At 53.0% G+C, this 24,381-nt stretch overlaps 8 protein-coding genes across 8 annotated transcripts; 3 read left to right on the top strand and 5 right to left on the bottom strand.

The window, feature by feature from the left end:
* Positions 1 to 9: 9 nt before the first annotated feature.
* GUITHDRAFT_73031 (hypothetical protein) lies at positions 10 to 1,912 on the bottom strand (the record flags this gene model as incomplete). The annotated part of the gene is made up of 10 exons (XM_005830403.1): positions 10 to 186; positions 308 to 401; positions 531 to 592; positions 637 to 708; positions 900 to 1,139; positions 1,240 to 1,322; positions 1,371 to 1,446; positions 1,475 to 1,592; positions 1,716 to 1,771; positions 1,853 to 1,912. Coding segments are annotated over 10 exons (1,038 nt in total), but the record flags the coding sequence as incomplete, so codon positions are not given.
* A 1,403-nt stretch (positions 1,913 to 3,315) lies between these two features.
* On the top strand, positions 3,316 to 4,321 carry GUITHDRAFT_110604 (hypothetical protein; the record flags this gene model as incomplete). The annotated part of the gene is made up of 5 exons (XM_005830402.1): positions 3,316 to 3,831; positions 3,897 to 3,943; positions 3,997 to 4,050; positions 4,102 to 4,168; positions 4,220 to 4,321. 5 exons carry the CDS (start codon positions 3,316 to 3,318, stop codon positions 4,319 to 4,321), a joined length of 786 nt encoding a protein of 261 aa, XP_005830459.1.
* A 73-nt stretch (positions 4,322 to 4,394) lies between these two features.
* GUITHDRAFT_163857 (hypothetical protein) lies at positions 4,395 to 5,403 on the bottom strand. Its single transcript, XM_005830401.1, has 6 exons — positions 5,285 to 5,403; positions 5,177 to 5,227; positions 5,027 to 5,122; positions 4,781 to 4,893; positions 4,632 to 4,710; positions 4,395 to 4,553 (listed from the first exon to the last, which is right to left on the bottom strand). The coding sequence occupies exons 1-6, from the start codon at positions 5,384 to 5,386 to the stop codon at positions 4,506 to 4,508; spliced, it is 489 nt and encodes a 162-aa protein (XP_005830458.1). The 5' UTR covers positions 5,387 to 5,403; the 3' UTR covers positions 4,395 to 4,505.
* An 857-nt stretch (positions 5,404 to 6,260) lies between these two features.
* On the top strand, positions 6,261 to 6,931 carry GUITHDRAFT_153271 (hypothetical protein; the record flags this gene model as incomplete). The annotated part of the gene is made up of 1 exon (XM_005830400.1): positions 6,261 to 6,931. A coding segment is annotated over one exon (174 nt), but the record flags the coding sequence as incomplete, so codon positions are not given.
* A 414-nt stretch (positions 6,932 to 7,345) lies between these two features.
* GUITHDRAFT_153270 (hypothetical protein) lies at positions 7,346 to 9,040 on the bottom strand. The gene is made up of 7 exons (XM_005830399.1): positions 8,901 to 9,040; positions 8,468 to 8,513; positions 8,316 to 8,416; positions 8,188 to 8,262; positions 8,056 to 8,139; positions 7,808 to 8,006; positions 7,346 to 7,756 (listed from the first exon to the last, which is right to left on the bottom strand). The coding sequence occupies exons 1-7, from the start codon at positions 9,021 to 9,023 to the stop codon at positions 7,605 to 7,607; spliced, it is 780 nt and encodes a 259-aa protein (XP_005830456.1). The 5' UTR covers positions 9,024 to 9,040; the 3' UTR covers positions 7,346 to 7,604.
* A 1,337-nt stretch (positions 9,041 to 10,377) lies between these two features.
* GUITHDRAFT_110601 (hypothetical protein) lies at positions 10,378 to 12,018 on the top strand (the record flags this gene model as incomplete). Its single annotated transcript, XM_005830398.1, has 7 exons — positions 10,378 to 10,835; positions 10,891 to 11,031; positions 11,085 to 11,166; positions 11,218 to 11,308; positions 11,483 to 11,514; positions 11,562 to 11,608; positions 11,778 to 12,018. The coding sequence occupies 7 exons, from the start codon at positions 10,378 to 10,380 to the stop codon at positions 12,016 to 12,018; spliced, it is 1,092 nt and encodes a 363-aa protein (XP_005830455.1).
* Positions 12,019 to 12,032: 14 nt separating this feature from the next.
* Positions 12,033 to 16,642, bottom strand: GUITHDRAFT_158043 (hypothetical protein; the record flags this gene model as incomplete). The annotated part of the gene is made up of 3 exons (XM_005830397.1): positions 12,033 to 12,178; positions 13,816 to 13,819; positions 15,749 to 16,642. The coding sequence occupies 3 exons, from the start codon at positions 16,640 to 16,642 to the stop codon at positions 12,033 to 12,035; spliced, it is 1,044 nt and encodes a 347-aa protein (XP_005830454.1).
* Positions 16,643 to 18,778: 2,136 nt separating this feature from the next.
* GUITHDRAFT_110598 (hypothetical protein) lies at positions 18,779 to 24,122 on the bottom strand (the record flags this gene model as incomplete). The annotated part of the gene is made up of 22 exons (XM_005830396.1): positions 18,779 to 18,808; positions 18,859 to 18,901; positions 19,103 to 19,206; positions 19,394 to 19,473; positions 19,521 to 19,542; positions 19,724 to 19,780; positions 19,879 to 19,939; positions 19,996 to 20,045; positions 20,115 to 20,195; positions 20,536 to 20,634; positions 20,877 to 20,939; positions 21,078 to 21,179; positions 21,323 to 21,420; positions 21,677 to 21,754; positions 21,808 to 22,057; positions 22,397 to 22,489; positions 22,625 to 22,675; positions 22,794 to 22,924; positions 23,031 to 23,204; positions 23,258 to 23,297; positions 23,473 to 23,796; positions 23,865 to 24,122. The coding sequence occupies 22 exons, from the start codon at positions 24,120 to 24,122 to the stop codon at positions 18,779 to 18,781; spliced, it is 2,289 nt and encodes a 762-aa protein (XP_005830453.1).
* Positions 24,123 to 24,381: the final 259 nt, after the last annotated feature.

Here is a 24,381-nt window from a genome sequence, read left to right as displayed (position 1 = left end):
CTCCATTGCTCATTCCTCTCTGATGTAGAAAAGACTTGCTACATCGTGAGCACCCCTCCCACTTGCTTCCCTGATGACGTCAGCAGGCTCTGCAGGAAGTATGCCTGAAGGGTTGAGGGGGAAGAGCTGACGAAAGTAGGACTCTCTCATAGCGTTGTAGTCACAAGTCTCCTTCACCCCTGGAACCTGTTGATCTGTCAGCGAAAAGACTAGAACAGTTGCCATGACTGTTTTGCATGCCCATTGTGACATCGAACGTAAGAACACCACACGGCAGGAAAAACCGAGGCAGGCAGTGCGCATTCACCTGGTACATGTCTTGAAGCCATGCCTTGAGGTTCGGCATGTCCGCCACTCTCCTCCTAGTGCATCGAAACAGGATGTTGTACACAGCGTCGTACCTGGATGCTGATGAGGCCCAACAATGGATGCCAAACGGTTCGAAGAGAGGGAGGGAGGGAGGCAGGCAGGCAGGGAGGGAGGGAGGCGGGAGGGAGAAACGTTGCTGATGTCTGCAACATTGACATAACCTGAAGATAGTAGGAAAGAGCCTGATGTCGGCATCGGTCACTCTGTCACCAGTGAGAAAGCGCTGCAGCTGTGTGAGAGAAGGTCGAGTTCAATCAATCCCGAGACCTTGTTGGAAAGAATCTCCTCGATCCTGTCAAGGGCGTGCGTGAGGGCGTGCTCTGCCTTGTTGTAACCAGCCTGAGGGAATGAATCGATCAGTAGCAGGTGGCACCAAACAGCCATTGTCTTCATCAACATCAACCCTAAAACCACCCAGCGATAAAGGTGTTCATGAGCAAATTGCTCATCATTGACAATCTCTACCATTCAAAGTCTCATAGCTCATCCCACAATGAATTGACAATCTCTATCATCAAAATCTCCATCACCTGGGTGGTGGCGAACCCACACTTGTATACTCCGTTGTTCACATCCTCGTAGATCCAGTGATTCAACTCATCGATCTCCCTCTGCAGCTCAGGAGGATACAAGTCGATCCTCCGCCGGAGCCTCTGCTCCTCTGACAGGGCGTCCGATGCCTTTGGCGCAACGTTGTTAAGCATCCTCATCAAATCCCCGCTCTCGTTGCTGACGACCTGTTCGATCCTCGTCAGCATGGCAAGAACGTGCTAACGAGCCCAACTTGTTTCGTCCTCTTGCAGACGAGAAGCGGTGCCTACATGCCTCCCCGTCACTCAGCCTGCCATCCACACACACCCAGCAACACACAGTGCATCTCCCTCGGAAGCCTCCGGGAACTAGGGCGTCGTAAACTTCCCGCAAGTCCCTCGCTCGCACGACAGGGTCAGGATCTGGCACCGCCGTCAAACAGCAGCTGGGCCTCTCCCCCTCAACATCACCATGGGAGCCAAACACCCATCCACCACGTGACGCCTCCTCCGGGCGATCCAGCACCGTCGTCATGGACAGGTAGTCCTGCCATGTTTCCTTCAGGGACCCCAACCTCCTGCTGCTCTCCTCCTGCCTGCAGCCCTCGGACGCTCCGCACGAGCTCGACCCGATGACACCAAGGACACGCCTTCCCCGCGTACAGGTGGTATCGACCGCTCTGGCCGTCGCGCCTTCAGGAAGGGAGGAGCGCATTTCTTGCGCTGCTTACCTCATCGGGGAAACTCCCTTTCCCTATCACCCCTGGACGGTCACAGGATCAGCACACCAGCAGCCTCAGGAAGGACTGGACAGACACGACGAGACCTTTGAAGTTGTAGGAGGGCCTGACATACGACCCGTCTTTGCTCTGCTCGTGCTCAAGTTACACACCTCCTGTCCCCTCTCCCCCTCCCCCTCCCCCTCCCCCCCTCTCCCCCCACGACCTACTAACCTGAGGAGCAAGCTCCCGCATCAAAGTCTTCCACGCGAAGTTCCACCCGGACTTCACACCTACACGATGGCATGAGAACGCACAAGTCGCATCTGCCGCTCCATTGTGAGCTCCGGGAACTTTCCTGTCACAAGGAATCCCTGCGGCACGACGGCACCTGCCCACACTTCGGATCAGCAAAGAACGGCCACCTACTGTACCCGCCCGTCAGCTCGAGCACGTTGAAACCCTTGGAGACATCCCGGGACTGAGAGACGATGTCAGATCATGAGCCTCATAGCGCGGGCCTTCTCACATCCTGACAGTAGAACTTTGTTGCTCGCTCCCTCCCCCTCGGGCTGATCGGTGGGGAAGGGAACCGACTGCCGGACAGAAGCTGGACGTTTCTGTATGCCAGGCAGCACGAAAAGAACAGCAAATGTAGAAGCAGGAGCACAGATGGGTAGACAGTCTGTCTTGAGCGCATTGCTTCAATGCCTTGCGGGTGAAGTTCGATTCTGCCATGAAGCAAAGTTATTTGACAAGTAATTGTTTGTGGAAGAGGTTCGGAGAAGAAGGATATGATGGTAGGCGGATCTCAAAATCTACACTCTCTCCCATACTTGCATCGTTCTACCTGCTCCTCTCCCCCGCCTCCCCTCTCCCTCCTCTTCCGCCTGTCCTGCATCCTACCCAACATGTAGCGCCCTGTCTTGCGATTGTTGCCCAGTTCCGAGCCCGCCTCACCTTCTGGTCTCCGGGCCCGGCCGACTCGACTCTCCGAGTCGGTCTCGGCCCGGGGCTCTTGTGATGTCATGGTTTCATGTGGGCTGAGGGGGGATGTGGTTCTAGAAGAATGCAACTTCAAGAAAGTGGGTGGGGTCCTTTGTGGAGTCCATGTGTACCCCTACATTTCACCTTAATTTGATGGGTGGGGTGACAAGTAAGCTAATTTTTAGGAGGCAAAGTGGTGGTCATGCGATAGCAGCCATCTGATGGCAGTTGTCATGAGATGGGGGTGTAGGGGTAGTCTTGGGTAAGGCAAAGGTTCCTGGGGTTGGGTCAAAGTGGGGGTAGTGACAGTTGAAGGTGACGGGTGGTGGAGCCTTATATCTAACGAAGGTTACCAGGGGTGGGGGTGGGGGTGGGGGTATGGGGGAAAGGAAGGCGGGGAGGGGAGGGAGTCTCCATGGGAAGTGAGAGAACAGGAGGGATGAAGATGGAAGGAGCAAGATAAAACGAAGAAGAGAAGCTATATCAAGACACTGCAGAACCCGAACACACACGAGCTAACAGCAACCCATACACCAGGTCCCACTCAAGGAGAACAGAGAGCGCTCACTACTAGGTGGTAAGCTAAGATTGTCGAAGGCGATTGTAGCACAACACGTAACCTTGCATAAAAGAGAAGACTCCGTCTAGCTGCAACTTTACTTGCAACAAAACAAGCTCTGGAGGAGGTAGATTGCATCAGTATTTCAGCGATGAAAGGAACGATTCAAGAACTCCAACATGAACTTGAAGCCGCCGGCCTCATGGGGCTTGTGGACAAGCACAGGGCCGCGGAGACTGTAGACGACTTGCTGTCAAGATTTCTTGTTGCTAGGAGGGGCAAGGTGAAAGATGCCTTCAAGATGCTCAAGCACGACCTGGAATGGAGGGAGAAGGAGGACTCGTTGACCATCCGGTCCAAGACGGCCCGGGAGATGCTCCGTGGAGATACGAACCCAGCAGGCAAGCAGTTCCATGATCAGATGTTTCCTCATGGATACCTGGGCACCTGCAAGATGGGAAGACCGATCTTCTATCAGAACTTCGGGCGTCAGTTCGACGCCGACAAGCTGGAGAAAGTCGCCAACCTCCACCATGACGACCTTGCGAGGTACAACATCTGGATGATGGAGAGGCTGGCAGCGAAGATGAATTTTCATGGGCAATGGGTGATCATTGTGGACCTGGACGGATGGAACTTGGGGCAGCTAACGATGAAGCACATGAAGGTGGGAGTCACTTTCAATTGCGTGTGTGTGTTTTGTTGGGCTGTCAATGACTGCGGCGATTGCAGTACGTTCGCCAGTTCGTTGACAAGAATTCCAATCACTATCCAGAGAGGTGTTGACCACTTGCTGCGAATTCCCAATCCTTTCTGAACTCTTTCGCTTCAGAGCCGGGAAGATCTTCTTGATCAATGTTCCTTCGGTGTTCTCCAAGTGCTGGAGGTTTATCCCTGTTCTATTGCTGCAGTTGGACTCATTGGTTGATTGTTCCAGCCTTATCAAGCCCTTGCTGGATGATGTCACAAAGCAGAAAGTTGGGTTGTACAGCTCCCCTGAGCAGGTGACGTAAGTCTGCAGCTTGAAATTGTTTTGCTGACTATTTCGACCAAAGTGGAAGCTAGCAGTCCAAGAGTGCTTCGATTTGGACCTCCTGCCCAAGCAACTTGGAGGAAGCACTATTCTTCCATATGACCCACATTCGCTGGACCCATGAAGGAACATGCCAATTCCATATTATGCATAAATCTCATGAATTGATTCTTGGTGGCACATCACACAAGTGTGGTCTTCTCAAGCATATTTCTTCCTAGAGAAAAATCCTAGGGAATATCCTGATATGGTTACAGGTTAAAAATGCGGATTCTGTCCGTACAATGCCGCTGCTCTCCGCATTATCATCATGGAGCCATTGGCTGGTTGCAGTTACAAGTGCACGGAGTCGGTCCCTGGGCGAACGGCACGAGTCACGAGGGGGAGAAGTCAATTCAAAGGAGACAAGAGGAAGGAGCTAAATCAAAACCAACCTGATCGTACTCCTCATCCATGAGCAGATCCAGACAGATCCCGGCAGTGCAGGGGCAAGGCAGGGGCTCATCTGCATACCTAGCAGGTGGTGAGACCCCTGCACATGGAAGGGAGGTTTCTAGAGAGCTGAAGAGAGCAAGTAACTTACTTGTACTCCGGAGTCCCATAAGGCTCCCCCCTCATGGGCTCGCGGTCGGAGGCGAACAGGCCAGGATTGCCGACGTGGGGAGCAGGCTGAAGGTACTCTTGAGGATCGTTGGGCTGCCAGACAACACGTGACCACGTGAGAGCACATGGGTACGACAGTGAACAACAGCAACACATCGTTGACATGCCAACATGGAACAGACGATGCTCGACACAACCGCACAGCACAACTCGAACATGACTTTACCAGAGAAGCTGAATAAAGGGACTGAGTCCTGACAGGGTGGCGGAAGAGCGAAGCGGGATGAATCCTCCTAAACCTCGGTCTCAGGATAACAAATTCCTGCAAAGACAGAGACAAGTCATGTATATTGTGGCTGCATATCACAACTTCTACCTCGGCTGGTCTGAGAGCAGCTATCTCTAGTCTCGAATCCCTCCTGGCAGCCTGAGATGTTTCAGTAAGAAGCAAGGCAAGGCAGACGAGCCGGAATAGACAAGTTACCTTCGGTGAAAGGGACACGAGGAGAAGGGATATGCTGAGGGCGGACAAGAAGGCAGCGACGGCGCCATGGCGAGGGCTGAGTATACTCCTCAACGCTTCCATGGCATGCCAAGGGCCGTCAGGAGAAAGTTTGGGAGTTCAGAAGTTCTGATCCGTCGCCGAAGTTTGCATCTAAACGGTTCACCATTGAAAGTTGCTAAACTACTGAAGATCTTCGGGATTTTCTTTGACGGGCCCGGCCCGGTTCGGTTTCATCAGGATCTCAGATATTTCAAACCCTTCTGTTGATTTGTGAAACTTCATTCGAACTATTCGGAGAGAGTTCCCAAAAGGATGCCTCTTGGGCATCGGATAAGCCACTACCCGTGCTCGATTGGGATTTGACCCCATACCGGTACTGTATCCCCTCAGGATCTCTGAAACCACTGCGGTGCATGGGTCGGGGTACTATGACATCCCCATCTGGGTGGAATTACAGGCTGAAGGGTGGGTGATCGAAGTATCAAGGACGGGTACTCAATGACCTCTGACATATTCAATGCGGAGTGAGGGTTCCCTTTCGATGAGCAGCCATGTTGAACATCGACTGACCCGAGGGGGTTAAAAAGTTAGAAAAGGGTAGGTAGGGGTAGACACATAGATGGGTAGGCTATTGGGAGGGTACGGGGGGGTACGGGAGGGTAGGGTACAGGAAATGTTGTGGCCATAGTGGTAGGTTAGTTACAGCCTTTTTGGGGGTGGGGGTCATGACAACTTGTGTTGTAAATGATCTGAAGGGGTACTTTGAAAAGGAAGAAGGGGGTATCTTGTCAGGATACCGGTAGTTGCCCTGATTGAAATTTCCATCTGGGGTAGGGTGGGGGATGCCTGGTATAAGTTCGAAGAGGCGCGAGTGAAGGGACACGGTCGCCATGCTCTTCTCCAAGCTGGTAAGTGATGGAGATGCGCTTCAAGGATTAAAGATGTATAATGGGATTGGGGGAACTGCGAGGAGCTACCAGCATGACAATCATGATAAAGCAGAGAATTTGTGCAATACTGTGATAATAACGTGAACATGGACGTGGATTATGTCATTGTTGATGTCCACTGTGATGAGCAAGGAGGATCATGCTTGGGGTTTTCTTCCAGATTGATCTACGGTGAACAGAGAACAAAGACTTATTCACGATTGCAGTGTTTCATCATGAACTATGAAATTTTGTTTGTCAAAAGTTTAGATTGTCTTGTTGTTGTCCGTGGTTAGGTGATGCAGTTTCTGTTCGGATGTCGATCATAACTGTGGAAGAAGTTATTTTGTCTCTGGGTTGATAGATTGGAGGATGATACTATTGCTCGATCCTCGCAACAACCTGACGTATTCCTGCAGGATTGCTCCTTCCCTGCTTACTTCTATACCCAGCCCATGGCCACTGGCCCGGGCTTCTATGACAACCTCTGCCCCCAGTCCTGGCAGGATGGCTCCGCTGCCACCTTCACCCTCCAGGATCCCCACCAGCAGACCTTCGACTGCCCGGGAAACTAAGTGGCTTGGCTGACATATTGAGCTTGGTGATGATGTGTTGGGTCAGTTCGGCCTTTCATGTTGAATCCATAGTAATGGGTTTTAGAATTTGTTTGTAAAGAAACATCTGATCAACTCATCAACCTCTTGTCCTGACGCGCAAAAGAAACATTGTGATGGACAGGGCATGCTCCTCATTACACTTCTTTCACACAGCATTCTTACTAAAGAGAATCTTGTGGCAATGCAAGTTGCGGGATAAAACATTTACTGTGTATATTCCCATGACGAACCTGAAACATGAAAGAACAACGAATGCCCCCTCGTGAGATTATTCGATTGCGCTTTTGTGGTTTACGGGACTGGTGTGGCGCTTGTGTACAGACCGATCTTTGAAATTGTGAGTCTCAAGCATTAAATAAGGATCATTTTGAAAATAGTATTGAAGTTCATTTCAACTGTTGAATTGATCCACCCCTTCAGTTCTCACTTCAACAATTCAATGTGTTCCTGGTGGTCATGATGAGGGTAAATCAAGGAGGAAATGTGCAGCAGTTCTCTGTCTTTGATTTACTGATTTCACTAGAGTATTGTAAAGTTCCTGCCAACGTGTAAAGAATGATAGGCTATACCACCTTCCACTTGGTTCCCGAACAAAGCATCTCATGCAAACTTTGCCGACATCTTTGTACAGCTTAACTATGTTGAATAAGTCATAACCACCACTGCCCATCCGAGCTGTGCCGCCATCGCCTTTGGTAGACATTTGCACCATTGAAAACTGAAACATCCAGCGACGACTGACAACTAGGCCATTTACATGTCGATGGCGCAGTGCAACACCCGGGTCCATTGGTCCGCATGGAAGGGAGTGTTGTAGTTGTACCCAATGTAGCAAACAGTACCAAGGTCGTAGCGGATCACAAACGCAACAGTAGCGCCGAGAGTGTCGAGCATGCTCTTACCACCTTTTCAGCATCCGTCAGAACCTTTCAAGATGTGAAAAGGGGGGTTCAAACCTGGAGGGAGGGAACGGCTCTTCACAGCGTAGGTCTCGATGGAAGCCTGCTCCACACGAGATGGAAGGTACTGGAATGGAGTGTTGCGGACATTGCGGTCGTTACGGTAGTATGGGCCATTCTGATAGTCATCAGTGAGCTGGAAGCCGTAGACGTCGTTCATGAACTGCACAGCAACGTAGTTTCCGAGGAAGACAACCTGTATCACCAGTGAAACTACATTCCACCCGTGCAAGTAAATATCTCACGTTGTTGCCAGCAGCAGTGTAAGCACGGAGATCAGTCTTGGCAGTCTCACTGATGCCGGGGTAGCGAACAAAAGGAGGCCAGACCTGAGACAAATTCAGCATCACCAACCCTTCGTTCAGTGACAACTCTACCAAGCAATGAACAGCCTGATCCCAGAGCACAGCCCTGAAAGTAGCATCGTCCAAGGAGGTGAAGAGACGCACCATCTAGTAAGACAAAAAGGTCAACCTCAACGCTTCCCTACTCAATAGCATCTTACAGTCTGGTAGTTATGCTTGCGGATTTCCTTGGCGATGAAACCAGTCTCATGCTTGTTGTCAACGGCCAGACCAGCATACATGTAGATCTGATCAACGAAGGCTGGAGAGCATATGTCAGAGGAAACGGTCAAAAAGCTAAATGATCACGCACAAGAAGTTTGCAAGAAGGAAAGCTCCGTGGTTTGCTGAGCAGGGGTCTGGAAAATCCGTCAACCTCTTGACCTTATGGCGACATAGCACCACGAATAAAAAACGCAGAAACATCTAATAGAGCATAACACAAGGAAGATACAACCCAGAACTGCAAGACTTCGGAGGAGTAGTCAATTCTACGGGCGAGAAAACGGAAAACTTATCCATGCCTCAACCATAATTTTGATTCTGTTAATGATCACCAGTTTCGACACATCATTTGTGGTTTCAGTCGGAAAACATCAAAACAAAACATTGTGAGGTAGCACTGAACGAGGAAACTTCGAAAGAGATCATTTCACCCCTTAGAGCAAAACATCAGCACTTGGAGCACGAGATAGCGTCTCAACCAACAAAAACATGCCCTGCTTCTGAACCCCACAAGTCTTTACCTGAGCAAGAGCAGACCTTCTTCCAAAGTGAGATGGGTTCTGCATGTGCCAGACAGCCATGCACATCATCACGAGCGCCAGACTGCATGACGCCGTGTTCAGGCTTCTCTCCGTCACCATCATTGCCGCGGCTCCTCCACGCGTCTCTTCGCACTTCTTTTACCACCCACCCCTCTTAATTCCAGTAATCTCCCTGAGTCAAATCAACGCAGAAGGACCCCACTCATACCAAGTACACCCTTTGTCATTTTGAGGTACCCCTACACTTGTCTCCAAGTACCCCTAAAGTTTCCAGTATTCTATCTCTTGATTTGTCAACTACCCCCCAAATGGTACCCCTACCCTAACATAAACGAAACCCAACTTCCATTGACCCCTCTAATCCCATCACACCTACCCCCAACAGACTGGGACAATACCACTTCAATTTCTACCCCCACCTCCAATATGACTACCAACCACCCGTTCATGGTCTAGAGGTACCCCTACCTCCTCTACCCCCTGCATTATCACCCCTTACTGTGTTGTCTAGCAGTCCCAGACCACCCGTACATTTGTCAACTACCCTCAACGACCAAGCTAGCAAATTTTCAGTACCCCACCATGTCTCATGATAATGCAGTGTCACTACCGGGTTTTTGGCATATTTCTCAACCGGTACGGGTGTCATCAGACCACCCTACCCCTGACTCAAACAAGGAGCCCCCCTCAGGGGACAGATTAAATTCCAGAATGATGGGAGACCAGAGCCGTTGACTAGGGAAGGGGACCCACCCCTGCAAACATTTTCCCTATGGATCACCCCTACTTTCCCCTGTTTTTTTCTCTTGAAAGGTACCGGTTGAATATTGAAAGGATTCCTTCTTGGGGTGGGGTGCTCGCCGCAAGGGAGCGTTAATAAGATGCTGGACGGGGTTAGGGAGATGATGTCGGCGAAGGCGGCAGCGGAGGAGGAGATGAAGCTAGAGACTGTGAAGAGGAGGAAGAAATACAAGGAGATCCAGGTAACCATCCTCCAAGTACCCATCACTGCGTCAGGCTAGACCTGAATTTATGTTTATGCTCCACTTGTTGATGATGCCGTGAGTAATTCAGCCGCTTGTGGGACTGAGTTTGATGGGTGTTTTCTTGCTAAAAAGAAACTGCTTCTGGTTTGCCCGAGTTCAGGAACTTTCTGATGGTTCAAATTTTCTATCTAACGAAGATTTGATTTGCTTTCGGCATCAGGTTGCTGAATTGGAGCGGGAGATAAAAAGGATCCAATCCATTTCGAGCAAGAGCATGGAAGTGAATGTCTTGTAAGGCCTTCATACTATCATGCTGATCGTCGACTGACCTGGTCTGTAGCTCTAGGTCAATCAAGCTCAAAGGTAGTCTTCTACCCAGGACGGAACGGCATGGGGTCTTCCGCAATACTGACACGAGGGAAGCAATTGCACAAACCCGGATCCTGGAGAAGGCAATCAGACAGAAACACATGAAGGAGGAGCGCCAAGCTGCTGCTGCTGCCGCCGCCGCCGCCGCCGCGGCTTCAGCGGGAGGGAACGATCCCAAAGAGCTTGAAGGTGAGGAGATTCCGAAGCCAGGGAGGAAAAACGCGTCGGTAAGGCGAAGAGACAGCCTACAAGACAGCCCCTACGTTATTGAGAGCGAGCGTATCCTCGGGAAGCATCATACCCCTCTCAAGAAGAGTGACCTCGAAGCTAGTGTGCTGAGCTCTAGCAAACCTCCCAGGGCCCGTGATCGAGGTCGAGACGGAGCCATGTCAGCCCCTCCTGTCATGGCAGAGGATGCAGACCTTTCTTTCTCTCGGATATCTGCCTTCGATCAGAGGAGCGTCGGACCGACTTCTCCCACCAAGGACGAGGCCATAACGTCGAGCGCCACAATCCCGAGCATCAAGGCCTGCATGAAGCCCTTCGAGCGACTGTCGAGGTGGCGCGTGAGGGGAGAGGATGTGAGAGAGGGTGAACGTCCCTCTTGTGTGCAGGACGAGGCCTCCGAAGAGCCTGACGGTCAAGACGGCCAAGACTGTGGAGCTCCTGGAGGCGGAGGTGGCGCAGGACGTGACTCGCAAGTCAGTGTTCGAAGAGGTGTCGCTAGGGTTGGAGAGGTCGTCGACAGAGCTCATGTGAAATCTCCTTTCGCTGAACTGCCTCGTTGTTGACACCCCCGTCTGTTCAGCTTCCTCAAGGTAGCAGCTGGAGATGTGAAGGAGCCGAGGAGGGGGATCCACCTCAACAATTTCATCGAGGAGCGGCCGGAGGTTCGCAATCGGAAGAGGCTGAGGACGCAAGATGACCTTGTCCTGCTGCAGGAGATTGATTCACCTCGATCTATCGAGATTCTCTGTGAGCGAGGCGTCGAGCCCAATGATATCCGCCACTTCTCCGAGGAGCACTTCAAAGGTTCATGCTCCTCTTCCTCCTCCTCCTCCTCATCATCATCATCATCATCATCATCATCATCATCATCATCAACGCCTATCTCTCTTCACCTCCAAGTTCCCTCTTGTTACTTCTCTGCTCCATGTCTTGATTTCTGTCTTCTCTACTTCTCTCGCTTACAATCGTGGGGTTCAGAGAAGTTCCCAAGGGATCAAGTCAAAGCAAAGGTGAGGGAGACAAGAACGAGACCAGGGATTCACTGAGAGACTCTCAGTTGTGGTTTGAAGAGCACGAGAAGAGGAGAAAACTTCTCATCAAGAGGTATCTCTACTCTCTCCTCTACTCGCCCCGTACTCTCTACTCATCTCCTCTCCTCCTCTCCCAATCTCATCTCATGTCTTCGTTCTTCCCTACTCGTTGCTCCTGTACCTTCCATTGTGTGTTCTCCTAGCTTTCCGAGCTTGTGTTGACGTCCCTCTTTGGATCAAAGGCTTCAGCGGCAGAGGATGAAGATGATAGAGGAGGAGAGGTCAAGGCGAGAGCACGAGCGCTCGCAAGAGCGTTCGGTTGAGCAGTCAGTCGAAAAGTCGCACGTTGTGGAGGCCGCGCAGGCTAATTCGCCCAACGAGAGCGAACGGCGAGCACAGGAGGAGGTGAAGGCGGACGGAGGCTCCAGCCCCAATGGCAAGACCATGTCGCAGTCAGGAAGCAACAGGCCTCCTACCCCGTGAGACGAGAACCTCTTTCATTCCGCCTCCCCGTCCCCTTCCCCTTTCCCTTCCCCTTCCCCTTCCCCTTCCCCTTCCCCTTCCCCTTCCCCTTCCCCTTCCCCTTCCCCTTCCCCTTCCCCTTCCCCTCCTTCTTCCCCTTCCCCTTCCCCTTCCCCTTCCCCTTCCCCTCCTTCTTCCCTTCCCTTCCCTCTTACCCTTACCTTCCTCTTTGGTTGTCTTCCCTTCCCTTCCCGTTTCTCTTCTCAGTATGGTCTGTTCGCCCTGTCTTGTCCTATTTTGCTCTTGATTTTCGTTACCCCCCCCCCCACACACACCCTTTTCATCTTGTCTCGCATCCTCCACTGAATGCAAGAGGTCGCAGTCACTGGGGCGACAAGTTCGAGACGACGAAGGACATTCTCCGTCGACAAGCAGAGAAGGGAAGAGAATTCAACAATAAGATATTTAAGGTTTTCATCCCCCTCCTCCTTCTCTTTCTTTCCATTCCACTCATTCTCTTCCCCCCCTCTTCCTCCTCCTCTCCACCTTCCCATCCTCCTCTGCTTCTCTGCTTTCCTGCCCCATCCCAACGAGCTCCTGCCCACTTTGACTCTTTCCCGTCGCTTCAGGCGGAGAAGAAGAGGATGGAGCGGCTGCTGTCGCACTTGCTGGAGAGGAAGGACATGGCGGAGGACCTTGACAACGATGTGCCGCTACAAGATCCTCAAGTCTTCCTCTGACAACCTTCGAGGTGATCAAAAAGCACCTGGAGCGAGCGAGGCAAATGAAGGAGAAGAAGGACCAGCTAACGCATGAACGCAAGGTGAAGTCACGACTGCTGCCTCCTCCCTCTCGCTGCTCCTCTGCTCCTCCTCAACCCCATCCTGCCCCCCTTGTCTCTTCCTCTCCTCCCCTCCCACTCACCGTCGCCTCCAGCAAAGGAGCTACGAGCACGCAAAACGTTTGCGGCAGAGGATCGACCAGCACAGGCAGCACCTGGTGGGGGTCTGCTGGGCATGTTGCTGTTCTCCTTAGCTTGAGCCCAACAGGACGAGGAGCGGCAGGCGATGGAGCACAAGCTGAAGCAGGCGGATCAGAATCTGGAGCAGCTGCTCCGCGAGAGGTCACTCTTATTACTCCCTTTTCCTTTCTTCACCTCCTCCTCCTTCTTATCATCAGCATCAGCATCATCTTCTACTTCGTCTTTTCTATCTCCTCTCTTTCTCCTCTTTCTTCCTCCTTCCCTCACCCCTGCCCGACTTGACGAGCCGTCGGGCGCGCAGGAAGGAGAAGATGCACGAGCAGACGGAGCTGCTGCTGATCAAGGCCGAGATAGGGAAGCAGAAGAAGGCGCAGAGCGAGAGAGCGCTGCTGTACCAGCAGCAAAAGATTATGGAGAGGATCATGGACGACGACAACCGTGTCAAGATGCTGACAAAGGGAAGAGAGCTGGTGAGCATGCGAGGGCCTCAACCCTTGTCCTTCCCCGCACATCCTCTCCCCCCTCCTCTCTCCTCCCTCGCGCTTCCTCCCGCCTCAATGAATCTGTTCCGATTCTCTCTGCATCCTTCCACCTTCCTCCTTCCTGATCTATCTTCCTTTCTCCTTCTCCCACCTCCTTCAACTTCCTTTCTTTCACTATTTTCCCCTCCTCCCTCCTCCCTCCTCCCCTCCTCCCCTCCTCCCCTCCTCCCTCCTTTCACCGCATCCTGTCAGGTCAAGATCGAGCGCGAGAGCGAGCGGCAGGACCTCATGAAGGAGAAGCGCATCCTCGAGGACATGATCGACGAGTACAACAGGTGGGATTTGTTCCCTTACCTCCCTTGATGACGTCATCATGATCTTCCTCCCCCTGCAGCCAGGGGACGTTTCACAGGAGCCTCCTCTCACACGCTGCTGCCGGGATGACTATCCCTCCCCAACTCCAAAGGCTCATCGACGAAGACATCGAGGTCTGACCATCTCCTTGTCCTCCTCCTCCTCCCTCTGCAACTGCCCTCCTCCCTCCTCCCTCCTCCTCCACCCCCCTCTTCGCTCTTCCTCACACCAGCACCAGGAGAAGATGGAGCGGGAAAAGGAGCAGGAGGACAAGAACAAAGGTGCAAGGAGGATCAATCGCAACGGCCAGTACGCGGGCACGCTAGAGGCAGGGAAGTTCGAGTACTTCAAGGTGCAAGTCAACTACCCCCGGGCCTCCGTCAAGATTCAACTAAGGAGCAAGCGAGGCGATCCCGACCTCTTCATCGGCAACGCCAACTGCCCCTACCCGGACAAGACGACCTACACGTAACTCCCGGCTGAGGGCTGCCCGGCGGCTCGCAGCTGGGCAGCAGGAGGGCAAGGGGAGCTGACGAGTTGCGGTCCAGGTGGAGGAAGACGGGGTTCGGAGACGACAGGATCGCTATCCACTTCTTCGACGAGGACTTCATCCTCGGGTGGATGTACATCGGTGTCTACGCCGCTGGTGAGTAGGGGAGGAACCAAGACCTGTTCCCTCCTCTCCTCTCCTCTTCCTCCCTGCTTCCGCCTCCTCAGCTCCACCCTACCCTCTCTGTCCTCCTGCTTCCTGCTCTTCCCGATTTTCCTCGCTCCTCCTCCCACCCTCAGCCATCGTATCCCTTCACCTTCCCTCTCCCCGTCCTGCCATGTTGCTTCACAATCTCATGCTCACTGTCAACATCAAGGACGATCTGAGTGCTCCTACGTGCTCTCCGTCAGCTGGAAGGTATGGTACCTCCTCCTCCTCCTCCTCCTCCTCCTCCTCCTCTCAGCCGTTCCCCCTTCCGCGCCTCTTCCTCTTCCTCGGACAATCTCATGATACTTCTTGTTACTGATTCGTTTACCAGGACCCCAACGACAACGGAGCTCCTCCTCCTATTCCTGCATAATTTCATGTTGTAACCAATAAAAGAACTTTACTAACATTCCACCTCCGCCGCTTCTCATCCTTCCTTTCACTTCCTCCTGCATACTCCTCTCCATTTCCTCTACCTCGGATTCGCTCCTAAACCCTCTACGTCTACACACGTTCCTTGCTCTTCCCTTCTCCCTCCCATCCCTCCCCTCTCCCTCCCTGTCTCCTTCCCCCTTTCCCTCTTCTCGTCCTCCATCTATACTCCTCCCTCAGCCTCCCTTCTTCCCCCCTCCCTGTGGGCGAAGCCTCACGACGTCGATCCCGATGAGCCTGAGTTGACGGATCCATCATCTGAGATGGAGACATCTGCAGCTCAACATCAGCTGGAGGGAGGGAGCGAGAGAAGGAAGAAGGCGGACGGACGGACAGGCGGACGGTGAGAGAGGGAGGGAAGGAGGGAGTGATGGGGCAGCACCGCTATTGCCTGAGTTGCTGTCTTGGTCACTATCCACATCCAGCAATTCTCCCGAGTCCACGTCCGACCTGCAAAGACAAACTAAGACTTCCAAATCCTCGACTCTCTCCTACTCCCCCATCCCCACCCCCTCACCTTCCTTCCGCTCCGCTTCCATCCTTTTCCACCCTTCCCCCTCCCTCTCCCTCTCCTCCCCCCTCAACCCCCAACCAATCTTACGAGCTTTGGTCGCTTGCCGAGTTCGACTCGTCCCCTCCTGTCAGAGTTCCTTGCACATTGGAACGAGGCCCAGACTTGGTCTTGGGCCGTTCTCCCTCCGAACTCCCTCCTCGCTTGAAGTTCTGCTCCTCGTCCGAGGAGGCGTCATCCAGAAGGGAGTCGTCGAGCTCGTTCTCGTCGAGCTGCACATCGCCTCTTAGCACCCGCATCTCCTCCTCTTTGATTTTCTTCTGCATCTTCTTCATCCTCCGCTCGTTCTCGTCAATCTTCTCCTGCTCCTCCTTGTTGTGCTGGTCGAGCAGGTTGTCGATGTAGTCGAGGTTCCGATACCTCTCCAAGTAGTCGCGGAACAGATCCTGCAGCTGGTCCTCCAGCTTCTCGTATTCGTCCATGAACGCGGGGCGGACAGTCTGGAGAGAGCGAAACCTCTTCTCGTTCCTGTCGAGCTCCACACTCTTCTTCTCGATCTTCTTCTTGAGCGACTTCTCGTCTGCCAGAAGTTCCTCCATCATCTTCTCCTTGTTCGCCATCGTGTCTCTCGCTGCTAAGATCTGCTGCTTGATCACCTTCTCGATGTCTCCTACCTCCGCGTTCCTTGAGATTGCCCGCTGCCGCGCCTCCCTGTTCGCCTCCTCCCTACCGAGCAGCTCGGCAAGAGCGGCGCCATGCTGGGTGATTTCAGTGGCGAGGTCGCGGATGTCCTTGAGGTCGTTGAGCTTCAGCGAGAAGTTGTCAGTACCGAAGATGTCGTCTTCGTCGTCAGGGTTCGACTTGATTGCGTCATAGAGCACGTTGGCTATCTTGATGAGCTCCTTCACAGCGTACCCGTCAGCCTGGTACAGCCTCTTGGTGTTGAGCTTGATCCTTCCCTTAGATTGCATCAGCTGTGCACACTGCTTCAGGAAGACGACGCGGTCTTGCATGTTCCCAACTTCTGCATTGATGTCTGCCATCGGCTCGTACCGCTTCACCAGCCATCGCAAGATGTCGGCGACTAACTCGAAGTTGGGGTTCCGAAAGTTCTCAACAGAGACAGGACGGTGATACCCCAGGGCTCGCATCATCTCCGTGAAGTTTCTCAGCTCTCGGTACGACATCTGCTCCTCAAAGTCAGACAGCTTCTTCCCTTCCAACCTGTGGGTCGACCTCTCTCACAAGTCCATCACTCTAACAGGGAACCTATCCGATCCAAAATGCAGTGCGTAGATGCTTCTCAGTGAACAATCTCGAGCTATCCATAGTTCCAAATCTGTCTCTAGAAAAATTTTATTCCTGCTGTTTGTTCGCATCGTAGTGCATCATTCCAATCCACTTTTGCAGTGAAGACTTTCCCTCCCACTTCTCCTTTCTCCTCTCCTTTCTCCTCTCCATTATCCTCTCCTCTCCTCTCCTCTCTCCGTCTCTGCCTCTGCATAAGGCAAACTCCTTCCAATCTTCCTCTGAATAATTTTCTACGTTCTCCTCTCCCCTCCTGTCCTGCATCTTCTCTCCACACGCCGCCGCTTGCCATCGGCTGCTTCAAAGCGCAGCATTGCTCCAACGCTTCTACAACCCCACCCTGAAAACTAAAATTTTGAAACTTACCCCACCCCTCTAAAGGTATAAAATGTAACTAGTAACTACCCGTAGTCATGGTGGCAAAGTATAGACCTACCCCTTGTCCTTGTGCCAACCTCGTTTGCCTGAGGACGCGGCTTGCGGAAAGGAACCTAAACACTAATTTACTTAACTCAAAATCGGTACATTTAAAAAGTCAAAATTCAAATTTAAGAAAAAATATGTCTAGTTTTTTGTTTTGTTCCTTCGAGCTGAGGAGGAGCCGCCACTGAGCGGCGGGCCGCACCGGCGTCGGGACTCCGCCGGGGCCCGGGGCCCGGGGAGCGCGGCGGCGGCCTCCGAGGCCAGGCTCAAAGCGGCCAGTGAGCCGGGCGGCCGGCGCGGCCGCGCGCAACCATCTGACGGCGACCCCGCCGGGATGCAGTGCGGCACTACTACGGTACATGAGTCCGACACCGGCACGCGGCACCCGGTCGTGACTGGCCGCCGGGGCCGGGCCCGGCACTCAGGCTGCAGCCCGGCCCGGCCCCAGCACCGCCAGCCGCTCAGCGGCTCAGTCTCGCCGTACGGTACCATCATCCGATGGTCGGATCATCATCGGAGCTGAATCACCTGTCTGAGCCTAGTACCGGCCGGGCAGGCCGCTGCGGTCCGATCAACAGTGATCGGACAGATCGGACGGTCACCCGGCTGCGGCCGGGCCCTGGTCGCCTGGGCCCGGCGGCGGGACGGCCGGGCCGTCACCGGGCCGGCAGTCCGACGGCCCCGCGGATGCGTTTTACAAGTCGCCCGTGAGTCCGGTGCCCGGCGCCCGGCCCTCCGGGACCGTAACTCCCCGGGACCGGCCCACTGCCAGTCCGCGGTTGGGCCCCGGGTCACCGTCCGGGCCCCGGCGGCGGCCCCCGGCCGGTTTTGCGGTAGTGACTCGGCCTAAACCGTTATTTCCGTTATGGCGAATCATTCTTCAGCGCAATGTCGGATCACGGGGGGGAAACTGAAGACGTGTTGCATGCGCTGAAGCTGGCAGCGATGGCGCCTGTTACAACTCCCTTCCTCATCATAAAGGCAGCGTCATGCGACCAGTCTGGCTCGCTGGAAGCGGAGGTGGAAGAAGAGGAGAGACAGCATACAGGCGGTGAATGGGAATGGTTCCGATGGCCTTGGTAGCAGATGCAGAGGAAGAGGAGGAGAGTGGAAGGAGAAGGAGAGGCTCGAGAGCATCAAGCTCATGATCGATATGACTTCCCTATAATTTGATTGCAGATCGTCGTGTTGCTCATCCCTTCCTCTCTCTGATCGTCGACTGAGTTCGCCGCCAACAAACTTTTGCAGGTTTAATTACTTCCTGGCCTCGAAAAGGTTGTGTTGAGGAAGCTGGGAGTATCATGATGGTGTAAGATAGTTTGTGTTGACAATAAAACGGTAGATTTCTCAAACTTCTCACAAAGGTTTACAAGGTGCCCGATACCATGTCCACTCGCCCAATCCGTGGCCTTTCCGCAATTGCTGCGATGTCGTTCAAGCATGATTTCTTCTTTCAAGATCGAGCATATGCATGCGCTGACTGCTCACGAGAAGAGACGAGCGGAGATGAGAAGAGCGGATCCGACACGATCTTCATTCCTTCATTCAAACCTTTAGACTGCCCTATGGCAGAGGTCCAAGTCTCGACCCTCCTAGCTAGCTGGAGCGAACTGACGCATAGCCTGGCAGAGGACGTCAGGATCAACATGCTGCTTTCATGTGCTGCAGACACCTCGAGGATATGGGTGAAGGATGGCGGGCGCTCAGCCGGGTTCCTGCAAGGGGAGGGTGTCAGGAGGGAGAGGAGAGGAGAGGAGAGGAGAGGAGAGGAGAGGAGAGGAGAGGAGAGGAGAAGAGGGAAGAGAGGAGAGGAGGGAAGAGGAGAGGAGAGGAGGGAAGAGGAGGGAAGAGAGGAGAGGAGAGGAGAGGAGAGGAAAGGAGAGGAGGGAAGAGAGGAGAGGAGAGGAGCGTCTTACTGGCTCCAGCATTGCTGAATGAGCTTCCTGGCATTTCCTGTGGGGTCAACGAGGTGCCAGTTGGGATTCATCTGCATGGTGGGTCTGATTTGCTGGTTGATCACCTGCGGGGAAAGATCAGGAAGAGGGAAGAGGGGAGAGAAGAGGGGAGAGAAGAGGGGAGGGGAGAAAGATGGTTGCAAGGATGATGATGATGATGATGATGATGATGATGATGATGATGATGATGATGATGATGATGATGATGTTGTTGTTGTTGTTGTTGTTGTTTTTGATGATGATGGAGATGACCGCAAGGGCAATGTCCATCTGCTGCATCCCAGTCTCGGCATAAGGACAGGAGCAGGTGTAGAACTCCCACAGCATGATGCCTGGAGGAAATTCGTAAGTCGCGTTCAAGTAGAAGCAGGCGTTTTACCGTAGCTGTAGATGTCGCATCGCTGCTCGGAGAAAGTAGAGCAGGTAGAAAGAAGAGAAAGGCAGAAAAGGAGGAGGAGGAGGAGGAGGAGGAGGAGGAGGAGGAGGAGCAGGAGGAGGAGCAGGAGCAGGAGCAGGAGCAGGAGCAGGAGCAGGAGGTGAAAACAAGACAAACACGAGATGTCAGTTTCGCTCTTTGCACACCATCATCTTCTCCACCTTGTCGTAAACAGACTTCTGGCCGAAGACATTGATCGCAACCTGTCAGATCGTGAGCGAGAACGGCAGAGTATTTGACAAGTAGCGGTTGACATGTTTGACAAGGGGGTGTCAACTTGACACGGTCGTAAGTCTCTTACCTCAGGGGCCATCCACTGAGGGGTCCCAGCAGGATCACTGGCCGTGGGCTCGTTGGTGGCCCTGACGGAAGAAAAACGTCAAAACGCGCCAGGACCGCCGAACGAATGTCATCTTACATGCCGAAGTCAGCGACCTTGGCAACGAAGTTGGAAGTGACGAAGACGTTCTGGTGAACAAGTCAAACAAGATCACAGGATGCTCGACAATGATGTCTGTTGGTTGCGAGTGAACTCACAAGCGACTTGAGGTCGCGATGCATGTAGCCGAAGCTGTGGAGATGCTCCAGCCCCGCCGCGCATTCATACCCGAACCTCCACTGGCGCACTGATGTGAGAGGGGGACGAGGAAGCAGAGCAGGAGGAGGGGAGGAGAGGAGGCAAGTTTTACAGCAGCTTGCTCCGGGAAGAACAACTTCTTCTTTGCGTAGAGATCGAAGATAGATCCTTCGTCGCAAACCTGGTAGAGATGTTGTGAGAAGGAGAGTGGAGACGATGGAAAGGAAGAAAACCAGGTAGCAGAGGAGAACAAGCACAAGAGGTAGAAGGAGAGGAAGAAGTAGAAGGAAAATGTGGAGCAATGATGATGGTTGTGATAGTGGTGGAGAAGATGATAAACATGATTGACATAACTAGGACGACAGCAGCTGTAGCTCTTACCTCCGTCAGGAGGAGGGGAAAACCTTCAGAATCAGAGTGAGTCTTTGCTCCGACAAGGAAGTGACAGTTGGGATGGTTGAGCTTCATGAGGAGATCCACCTGTTCGATCAACGATTGTCACTTCCCAACGCATCATGACAAGCATGCCATAGCATCACCACCACCACCACCACCACCATCACCATCATCATCATCATCACCATCATCATCATCATCATCATCATCACAGACATCAAGCTCAGTATGCTCATGATTATGATTATCATCAACTCGATCATCGTTATCCCGACTGACACATGTCATGGTCGCTATCAGACCTAACATAAGACCAGCATACGAACCTCATTCTTCAGATCCTCCAACACTTGTGGAGTTGGTCCTTCCAGCATTTCCTTGCCAGCGACCTGCTCTTCTCTGTCATTGCCCTCGCCTTTCTCCATCCTCCTCCTCTCCTTTCTCCCTCTCCTCCTCCTCCTCCTCCTCCTCCTCCTCCACCTCCTCCTCCTCCTCCTCCACATCATCATCATCATCATCATCATTACCTTGATTCCCTCGTAGCTCCCAAGGTAGACAGCACCCTGACCTCCCTGCCCGAGCATCTTGCCCTTGACAAACTTGCTGTTGATGACTGGAGAGACTCGCTTCTGTGATCAACGCTTGTAAAGGAGATGAATTGCGTGTACGGAGAGGAGGAGGAAGAGATTGGGAGGAGGGAGAGGAGGAGGAAGAAGAAGGAGCAAGGAGGAGCAGGGAAGAGCAGTGAAGAAGAGCCAGAACAAGGAGCTACATTCTCAGTTGAGGATGTCGTAGCCTCTGGGAGCTTAACGCTCGCAAACTCCATCTTGCTGTGCTGGGGATGATACTTCTCCATGTCAAATTGACCATCTACATTCCTCCATGTCAAACCGGGAGGAAAAGGAGGAGGAGAAAGAGATGTAGCAAGAGAGAAATTGAAAAGAGAAGGAGGAGGAGGAGGAGGAGGAGGAGGACGACGACGACGACGACGAAGAGGAGGAGGAGGAGGAGTAGGAGAAGGAGGAGTGATGGTGGAGATAGAGGAGGAGAAAGAAATTGAGAGGAGGAGGACATGAGACGAGAAAGAGAGAACGATGTGAGGAGAGGCAGCTGATAATGGATCGACCTGGCAAGATGATGTGGTAAAGGATCTTGATGAGCCCAGCGATGTCGACGGTCTTCTGAGAAGGATCGAGGCTGTGGACTTTAGCCGCCCCATCAAATAGAGCTGGCAATAATCTCAGCAGCTGACACAACCTAAACACCTAAACCCTTCCTCTCCCTCGTGCTCGTGCTCGTGCTCGTGCTCGTGCTCGTGCTCGTCCCCCTCCTTGTTCCCCTTCTCCTCCTCTCTCTCTCTCCTCTTCCTCATCTTTCTCTCTTCCTTCCCCTCCTTCTTTTTCGCTTCCTCCTTCTCACCGTCGAGGCTGGCAGGGACCATGGAAAAGCTGCAGTTGAAGAATCCCGAGACTCCATCTTTGGTCAGGACTCCCGTCCTGTTCTTGTCCTGGTTGCTGGTCAGTTCGGGGTGTGATGCCCGAGGAGCAGGAAAAGGAACTCTCATTCTACACCGTTACAGCATGGTAGAGGTCTCAAACACTCGCCACTAGTCAACAATCCCATCCTCTTAACATCACTGAAGTCCATCTACAAGAGCTACTACTAGCATACAACCAGTCATGGTGCTGCTCTTACTGACGTACTCGTACCTGCTGTCATACTCGTATCTACCATGAAAACGCTTCTATCTGCGCCTCGTGTGCCAACAATCTTTTCTCGAAACGTCCCTTCTCTCCCCGCTCATGTCGCTCCACTCCTCGCATCATCATCGCCACTTCCTCTGCACCTGCTGAATGTAGTCGCCGGTCATGACTGTGAACATCCTGGAGATTTTCTCTCGAGCTTGCGATGTCGGGATCATCTCCGAGTAAGTTCCGTCCTGAGCCATCAGAAATGCCTGTCTTGCACTCATTCCCAGCCAACGGCAGGAGTTTAAGGATCTCAAAGGGAGATTTCATGAGATTGTGAGAGGGTGGGGGATAGCCAAGGTGTCAGATGTCGAGCTTTCACTTACAAGTGCAACGAACTCGTAGAAGTCGAGAGTGTTGTTCCGGTCCTCGTCTACCTGCGTACATCTTATCATACATCAAGAGAGGACTATGACATTTATCATCATCTCAACATCAACACAGCAAGCCTCCACTTTGCAGGCATGCACCGACACTACATGGTCTCATGTCTACCATGCGAAACTTGTGCTCCAATCTTGTCAAGATGTCAAGCTTCTCGTAGGTCGGGCGGAGATCGACAAGCTGGCAGATCTCAGTGATGTCAATCATCCCGTCCTTGGTTCTGTCCAAAGAGATGAAATCCACTGTTTCCCAGCATCATCAGAGTTAGGACCATTCCTCTCCTCTGCTATCTTTCCCCTCCTCCTTCCTTCTACCTCTTCTCCATCCTCCTGTCACTTTCCCCCTCACCCCCCTCCACGTCCTCCTTCCTCCCGTCTTCTTCACCTTCCAGGCCCGCAAACGCAGACGCATACAGCTTCCACTTTGTGCTTTCTGGTCCCTGTCCTCCCTTGTCGCTGTCCTCGTGGATCGTCCCGTCGAACTGAACGAGCTTGCTCCCCGGAATTCTCTGGAAGAGCAAGACTGCAAACCATGATGTCACCCCCCCCCCCCCCAGCACGCTCGTCTGAACTCACACAACAGGTGCATGAAGCTGCGGAAACAAAGAGGATGTGCCTGCAAAGGAAAACGATGAGGGTGGCAGGGAAGCAGATTGGGAGGGAAGGGAAGCGAGGAGAGAGAGAGGAAAAGGAGGATTTGGGAGAGAGAGAGAGAAGCGAGGGATGGGAGTGATGGGAGGAAAGAGGGAAGGGAAGGAGGGGGAAGGGAGGAAAGGAGCGACATCACGTACCGATCTGACTTGCTCAGGGTAGATCTCATCCACGACCGCGGAGGCGAACGCAAAGGCCTCAGGCAGCTCAGCTTGCAGGAAGTGGATCAGCTCGGAGTACTGCAGCTCCTGCGACCGGTCGCTGTCGTACTTGGCCCAGGCCATGCTCATGATCCTGAAGGCATTGTCGACCACAGCAGCGTTCTCCTTGCAGCCTCCAAACATCTTGTCGAAGCTCTCGCCCGAGCTCCCCCAGGAGTACATCATGCAGAGGAACTCGGCGAGGTCGAGCGTCCCGTTCTTGTCCACATCCATTCCCACAAAGATATTCTGCATCTTTCCAATCTGCGCCACCATCCAACGTCAGCTCCCTCTCTCCCTCCCTCCCTCCCTCCCTCCCTGTCTGGTCTGACCTGCTCCCCGTACATGCCTGCTTCGTGCAAGAAGTGGACGAAGTTCTGGAAGGTGATGAGGCCGACGTGGTCTCGATCCATGAGCATGTACAACTTCCCCAGAAGGAAGAACGCCTCCCCCAGCAAGGCCTGGAGAGACTCGCTGTGTACGTTGGCGACATACTGCAACAAGTTTTCCATCAGAGGTGCAGCAAGAGCAAGAGACTTGAACTTCACCCCGATGCCGTGGAGAATTTTTGGATTCTGTCCGTGATGCATTGTACAAGGTGAGCTTGAAAGGCAATCAGAGAAAATGAGAAACAAAGATCATGGGAAGAAAGGAAGATGGTTGGTTAGAAATCAACAGGAGGTATGAGGACCAAACAAAAATGTAGCTGAGGAATTCCAGAAAAAGGATGAAAGGATCAAATACAAAAGAGGAGGAAGGGAGGTGAACAAAGAAAGGTTGACACAGGCAAGTGAGTAAAGAAAGTCAACAAGGAAAGGTTGAAGACATGACAAGACTAGTGAGAAGGCG

This window comes from Guillardia theta, assembly GCF_000315625.1.
Source record: "Guillardia theta CCMP2712 unplaced genomic scaffold GUITHscaffold_46, whole genome shotgun sequence".
Classification (NCBI taxonomy): Eukaryota; class Cryptophyceae; order Pyrenomonadales; family Geminigeraceae; genus Guillardia; species Guillardia theta.
This window is presented reverse-complemented; position numbering and strand designations above follow the sequence as displayed.